Raw genomic sequence first — 7,613 nt, 5'->3', positions numbered from 1 at the left:
TACTGCATTTCGGCCTCTTTTGTTGACCATGATGGCTACTCCATTTCTTCTGAGGGATTCCTGCCCACAGTAGTAGATATAATGGTCATCTGAGTTAAATTCACCCATTCCAGTCCATTTTAGTTTGTTGATTTCTACAATGTCAACATTCACTCTTGCCATTTCCTGTTTGACCCCTTCCAATTTGCCTTGATTCATGGACCTGACATTCCAGGTTCCTATGCTATATTGCTATTTATAGCATTGGACCTTGCTTCTATCACCAGTCACATCCACAACTGGGTATTGTTTTTGCTTTGGCTCCATCCCTTCATTCTTTCTGGAGTTATTTCTCCACTGATCTCCAGTAGCATATTGGGCACCTACTGACCTGGGGAGTTCCTCTTGCAGTATCCTATCATTTTGCCTTTTCATACTGTTCATGGGGTTCTCAAGGCAAGAATACTGAAGTGATTTGCCATAAGTGAGGTAATATATATATACAAAACCCTTAGGACATTGCCTGCCATATAGTGAGAATATACCCTTGTATGGGATTCTTTTGCTGGATGAGGTGGTTTTTCTTAATGTCTGCTGAACCCTGGTGGTACGTATTTGAGAGGTTCTCAAATGCTATCTGGAAGCTCCACACAGGTAGGATGAGGCAAGCAGGCCCCATTAGCTGTTAGACTTTCCTCTGTGTTGAAGGCAGCTTATTGACTCTGCTCCTGTCCATTCCAGTTTAGAAACCATACTTTTAGGAAGCTAGAGATATCTGAGAACTATATATTTTCAAGCAGAAAAATAATTTTTTTTGCATCATTTCCTTTCTTATAGGTTTATGAAAATGACTTTCTAGTGTAAAAAGAGTGAATTTCATTTTTGTAAATTAATTTCAATGAACAAAATTTTGAGCAAACAGGTCACATTTTCCAAATACCACAGTGTTTTACCCTGATCTATATTTGACAATCTATACCATATTGAATGGGTATGTAGATTACAGTCTATAAGTTTGCAATGAGTCAGAGACACAACTGAAGCAACTTGGCACACATAATAATTAATAAGTAATTAGAGATTTTGGAATGGAATCAATTCTCTTAATTTGAGAGGTATACTTCAAAGAACTCATTTACATCAGTTCCTCTGCCATTACAGCCCTTAAATAAAGTATAATCAGGGTGTAGGAAGCATTATTCCTCATACTGGTTTAAAATACAATTCCATACATTGAAAGAGAGGCAGGAACCAGCAGTTCCCAATGCCAAGTCCAGGGTGTTCTTATTTTGCATGATTTTAACATGCATAGGGGACTTCCCTTGTGTCTCAGTGGTAAAGAATCTGCCTGCCAATGCAGGAAATATAGGTTCGATCCCAGGGTTGGAAAGATCCCCTGGAGATGGAAATGGAAACCCACTCCAGTATTCTTGTCTGGAAAACCCCGTGGACAGAGGAGCCTGGGAGGCTAAAACCATGGGATCGCAAGAGGTGGACACAACGTAGTGACTAAGCAAGTACAAACAAGCATGGACTTCGGCTGTCAAGGTGAAACTGAATAATAGTTTCTCAACAACGCTGTTCACGAAATAACTGAGTAAAAACAGCTTCCTACTAGCTCTTCAGGCCGTAAATCACTACATAAATAGCAGATGCATAATGATCAGTTAACAACTATCACTTCTTTCAAAGACTGTCGGTCACTGCACATCTGTTATTCTGTTCACAAACATGTGGCAAAGAGTGCAGTTGTGTTTTCTCCTCATTTCCTAGTGATAAACCCACATTGTGTTTTACAAAATTAGGCAGTTGAAGGAGAAAATTTTTTTAAAAAATAAAGAAGATATTTTTTAAAGAGTGAACTTTCCAAAGTCAACTTTCATTTGAAAAGACTCAGATGCTGGGAAATGTTGAAGGCAGGAGGAGAAGGGGACGACAGAGCATGAGGTGGCTGGATGGCATCACCGACTCAATGAACATGAGCTGGAGTGAACTCCGGGAGTTGGCGATGGACAGGGAGGCCAGGCATGCTACAGTCCATGGGGTCGCAAAGAGTTGACACAACTGAGTGACTGAACTGAACTGAACTTTCCAAAGCTACTAAAATAGCTTCAGAATTCAGAGAATGCAAGCAAACCAACAGCTTAAAATGTCCAATTCATATTTCTTTAAAAATATATTTTTTCAGCTTCCTTGCACCTTGAAAGGTGACCTATAGGTTGCCTAACAACTCCAGACTAACTCTGGCTTGTCTAAATCCGTGAAGTAAGTGTTAGTCACTCAGTCATGTCCAACCCTCTGTGATCCCATGGACTGTAGCCCAGCAGGCTCCTCTGTCCATGGAATTCTCCAGGCAAGAATTCTGGAGTGGGTTGCCATTCCCTTCTCCAGGAAATCTTCCAGACCCAGGGATCGAACCCAAGTCTCCCACATTGTGGGCAGCTTCTTTACCATCTCAGCTACAGGGAGGACCCAGAAGAAATCTGTGAACTCCTTTGCAGTTCAGAGCCTGAACCACACCTTCTCCAATGGCCGTCCCAGGTCTATTCTTCCTTGGCTGCTATCCCTGGCCCTTGGGTACCACACTGAGTTACTTATATGTTACTTTTATTGTGGTTAACACTCCTTTACATCAAGTTTCCCTTGTGTAAGCTTTTGGACCTAAAGAGGTATCTCTTTTTTGGACCTAGAAAACTACAATCTCTCTAAACTTTTCAAAGTAAGTATCATTATCTCCATTTTACTGAAGAGAAAATCTGAAGCTCGAATCACAAATCCTCATTGTGATTAGGAACCACAGCCAAAGTCTCAAAATTAGTAAATGAAGGAGCTGCTTTTCCAAGCCTGTTTTGTCTGTTTCATCTTTGGCCAATGTATTGACCCAAAATATGGCCAATACAAAATATTGGCCTACCAAAATATTCAGCCCCTAGGCAACCATGCATCCCATATGTTCCATCCCATACTGAGCTTCATCTCTTCTCCCTGCAACTTCTCTCTGAAATCTTGTTTCCTAAAATTAAACCACACCCCCAAATCTCTTCACTGAATTTGCCTTCTATCTCTTTACCAAAAATCTGAAATTCCCCTAGGGACAATACTCTCAGATGGGCTTATTCATAAACTCTTTCAATAGTTTTCACTCTCAATTCTAAATTTTCCACAACCCAGTCTCTTTTTAGTTCTCTCCAACTTCTAATCCTACCATGCTGTTCTCTGGCCTAATCAAACGCTTTTGTCTTCCCATTTCTGCCTATCATCCCACGAGTATCTTGATGTACCCTGGATAGCATCATCAACTCCTATCCTTCCTTTGCATTTGTGATTTGGGGGCTTGGTGCATCCCGCCAGTCTTTGTACATGACTCTTGCTCACTTGCTCTCCCAGTGCCTCAGGATCTCTCCTCAAACCCTGCTCCTTACTACTTTTCAAAACATGATCAACAAACATCCTATAACCTGCTGTGGAGTGGGAAGGTCAAACATTATTCTTCCTCTACAAGTTATATTCATTCTGTCATCAACACCACAATCATCAGTCCTTTTTATTGAGTCCAAAGCAGCTTCACTGATATTCAGTTAGATTGAATCTGTATCACCTTCATGGGAATCATCACTTTTTTATTGAGGACTGTTAATTAATGTCGATTCAACAATTCTGACGCTAAGGAGGCCTAATATTTGTCAGAAGGGAGCCTAATAGTTTTAAATTTCCTGTGAGTTCAAAGCAAGGATTTGACAATATTTCACCATGGTACCGTTTCCTTGAATAACCTGTCATTCATTCCACTAGGTGATTCAGACTTTCAAATTCAAAGCTAAATTTGGAATGGGAAAGGCTGGGATGGCTCTATGAACTGTGGGATACCAGGATGATGACAAGGATAAAATAAATGCCAGGAACTCCTGTCTCTTTTTCTGTTTGTTCTCTAGTTAGTAGAAAGAGTGAAAGCAAAACTTGGAGGTGATTCTCTAAAGGTGAAAGCTTATCTCTCTGACTTGGGCTTCACTGAGGTGTTACCTGCCTTTCTTGGTATGATAGATGCTGTGTGGCCAGTACAATTCCTGAGATTCTGTGGAGCAATTTTTCTGTGCCTCCTAGAAGGTGCTGGGGACTCTAAGGGGCCACAGCCATGGGTAAAAGTCTCTGACACTGGTAAGAGAAACCAGCACCCATTATGATATTTATCTCCTTCCATACCTGTTGATATCCTCTTGAATAAAGTACTCTATTAACACCATCATTACTCAATTCAGATATGGACAAATATTTATTTTGAAAGCTCAACCCTGGGAGAATGTCAATGGAGGTATCCTTGAGGAGCAGTGGTTGTTTGCAATCAAGGCCTCTTTGTTTGGTATCTTGAAAGGATATTATTTTTCTATAGTTTTGCTGATAAGTTTCTTGGTGACAGATCCTACTTATAGAACTCACTAAATCCACATAAGGATGATGTATATACAAATACCAACCTTTTCAATTGTATTGCTAGCTATCCCTTTCCAGAGAGCAGAATGGCTACTCTCTGTAAGAGGAAATGGTCTCAGTTGTTTGCTTGGTAACTGAGGTGTTAGGAAAAAGAAGTCAGCTATAACAAGAAGAATGACAGTGTTTATGTAAAGCAAGCAATGTATCAAGCACTGTTTAGAGAATGTCATCTACACTGACTTCTCACAACAATCCTACTAAGTGATGGTTGGCTGCAAAGTATGAGCTCTGACCCACTACAGTTTCTTTTGGGTGACATTTTACCTGTGCACTGAGAGACTCCCTCAAAGTTTCTCTTCACCATAGCAGGGGCACATCATGGAAATACTGGATGGACAATCACCAACCCTTGAATCCCGTTTGAAAGGTCACCTTTCTTTTACCCTGAAACTATGTTTCTTTAGATCTGTTCATGCTCTTTATTGAGATAAAGTTCACTAATCTGGGTCCTATGAGCCATCTTGTCCCATCTACCTAGAGTTGATTTAATAAGTCCAATCCTCATGAATTCAGTTACTCAACATTTGCTTTCAGTAAATGCTTTGATTTGTCAGACTCTTTGCTGGGCCCTGGGGAAACAGGAAAGAATTAGATATGGATCTTTCCTCGGCAAGATGTCCATAGTTTAGTCTCGTGATGTTTGAAGAGAGCCCACTGGAGTCATCATCATGTCCCACCCAGGTACTTACTTTCACATATCATCTCCCCTAACAGTCAGTGATTCTTGCCTGTCCATAGGGTTACAGGAGGGGATGGGGTGGGAGAACCACAGAAGCCATGGTTTCAGGTCTGGCCGTAGCCTTCTGTGTTGCAGGGACCTCATTCAGTGGTCCTGCCCCAGCCTGTCAGCTTGAGGAAAGCTCTCTTTACATCTTTGTTTCTGAGGCTGTAGATGATGGGGTTGAGAAAGGCAGAGATGACGTTGTAGAACAGGGCCAGCTTCTTGTCCCGCTCTGGGGAAGCATTGGCCCCAGGGTTCATGTACATAAACACGGCAGGTCCACAGAACATGCTGACCACAGTGATGTGGGAGGCACAGGTGGAGAAGGCCTTGAGCCGACCTTGGGCTGAGCGAATTCTCAATATGGTGGCAAAGATGCGGATGTAAGAAGCCAGAATGAAGGAAAGGGGTACCAGAAGAAGGATGAAACCTAGAATGAAATCTACTTGGTCATTGAGGGATGTATCTGCACAGGCCAGCTTCAGAACAGCAGGAACCTCACAGAAGAAGTGGTTGATCTCATTGGGGCCACAGTAGGGCAAGCGCATAGTGAAGACAGTGTAAATGAGAGAGCAGCTCACCCCCCACAGTCCACAAAAGACCACCATCACCCCACACAGCCATGGGCTCATGATAACCTTGTACCTGAGTGGGTAGCAGATGGCCACATATCTATCATAGGCCATGACAGAGAACAGCCAGCCCTCAGTGATGCCCAACACCAGAAAGATGTACATCTGGGTCACACACCCAACATAAGAGATAGTTTTCTTCTGACAGACCAGATGCACCAACATCTGGGGCACAGTGGTGGTGACATAGCTCATATCCAGCATGGAGAGGACACCGAGGAAAAAGTACATGGGTGTATGGAGGCGGGAGTCCTGGTGGATTAAGGTGACAATGAGCCCATTGCCCACAAGAGTAGAGACGTAGAGGAAGAGGAAGATGTTGAAGAGGATTGCATTAATTTGGGAATCCTTGGAGAAGCCCAGAAGGATGAACTCAGACACGGAGCTCTGGTTCTCCCAGAGGAAAGCCTGCATTCTCTTTCAGCTGCAGAAAGAGAAATGAACCAACTATTGTCCCAGCTTAGGATGCATATCAATCACCATGATTGTTCAGTGGTTGGCAAGGTCGATGATTTTATTTAGATACTACTCGGGATTCATATCAGGTCATTGACTGAGGTCTATCTAGGATGAGGCTAAATTAGGAAAGGGGAGGGAAAATTTTATGAGATTTTCATTCTCTCAAGTGTGAATCTTTCATCAAAACTTCCAGTTTCTCATTGTGCTTCCTCTCTTAGTCCTAGCAAGGCCACCTGCTTTCTCGTGCTTCAGGAGCCACCATCACACAGCACATTGCTTCAGGCTCTTCTGCCTTAGTCTTGGTGTAGAGTGTGATGACGAAGATTTGAAGTTTCCTTCTTCCTTCTGTCAAAAAACAAATCACTCAAAACTCTTTCCTTTGGTGCTTTAAACTTCAAATCACTATGTATACATAGGCAGGGCAAGTCAGAAATATGGGCAAGAGTATATGACTCCAGAACATGAAAAATTTTTTGAAAATTTTGTCCAGGTCTGTGTTTCTTGAGTCTTTGGTGTCTCTGGATGCTTCCTCATATCTGATTTTATTTCAGGTGGAGTTGCTCACCACTGGGCCTCTTCCTGGCCTTATTCATAACTGAAAAGAAGTCTTCCTGCTTGACCCTCAAACTATAGTTGAGGCAAAATAATAGCTGTCTTTTTGGCTTGAAATCAGCTTTGGCGTCTCTGATTCGTTCAGCTTGATGGGAATACCCTCCCAGTGGTAATCTATACTTTGGGGTCTCTTTCTCTCCTAGAGTCGAGATTTATGACAGTCAGGGAGCTCCAGAATTTAGTTTATATCTCAAAAGTTAGAGCTGATTTTTCATTCTTGGCATCGTAGGAAGTGGTTCTAGTGGAGGAACATGGGATTTGGAATCAGAAGATTGACATTCAAGTCTTGGTACTTCAACTGTGGCCTGTTCAAGTAGTTTAATCTCCTTGAACCTCATTTCCTTCTCTGTAAAAATCTACATAATATCTACCAGAAATAGGAACAGAAGCTATGAGAAGTAATATGTGATATGCATGGTACACACAGCACCGTTCCTAGCAGAAAGTGGGAGCTCAGTGACGTTCATTCCAGTCAAATTATCTTCCTGGTGTTGTTCATCAGATGGCAAACAAAACCTAAAAGAGACCAGAAAAAACACGGTCTATTCCTAATCCTCAAGAAGCTCACAGTCTTTGGGGGGAAATAGAAGAATAAAGACACAAACCACATTTCAATGTATTTAGCACTCTGATGGAGATATGGGCTGGCAGTCAATGCTGTGTTAAGCACTAGGGATACAGAAATAAAAACTTTCTGCCCTCAAAGAGCATACATAGGAAGG

At 42.0% G+C, this 7,613-nt stretch overlaps 1 protein-coding gene across 1 annotated transcript; it reads right to left on the bottom strand.

Moving 5' to 3' along the window:
- Positions 1 to 5,286: 5,286 nt before the first annotated feature.
- LOC120856303 (olfactory receptor 2A12-like) lies at positions 5,287 to 6,234 on the bottom strand. The gene has a single exon (XM_040231468.1). It carries the CDS (start codon positions 6,232 to 6,234, stop codon positions 5,287 to 5,289), a length of 948 nt encoding a protein of 315 aa, XP_040087402.1.
- Positions 6,235 to 7,613: the final 1,379 nt, after the last annotated feature.

The sequence above is a fragment of the Oryx dammah genome, unplaced genomic scaffold, assembly GCF_014754425.2.
Source record: "Oryx dammah isolate SB20612 unplaced genomic scaffold, SCBI_Odam_1.1 HiC_scaffold_28, whole genome shotgun sequence".
NCBI classification, from domain to species: domain Eukaryota; kingdom Metazoa; phylum Chordata; class Mammalia; order Artiodactyla; family Bovidae; genus Oryx; species Oryx dammah.
The sequence above is the reverse complement of the archived record's forward strand: the minus strand, read 5'-3'. Positions and strand labels throughout refer to the sequence as shown.

What these genes read in the sequence shown, in the direction of transcription:
- LOC120856303 (XM_040231468.1), bottom strand. Translation starts at nt 6,234, where the DNA reads ATGCAGGCTTTCCTCTGGGAGAACCAGAGCTCCGTGTCTGAGTTCATC.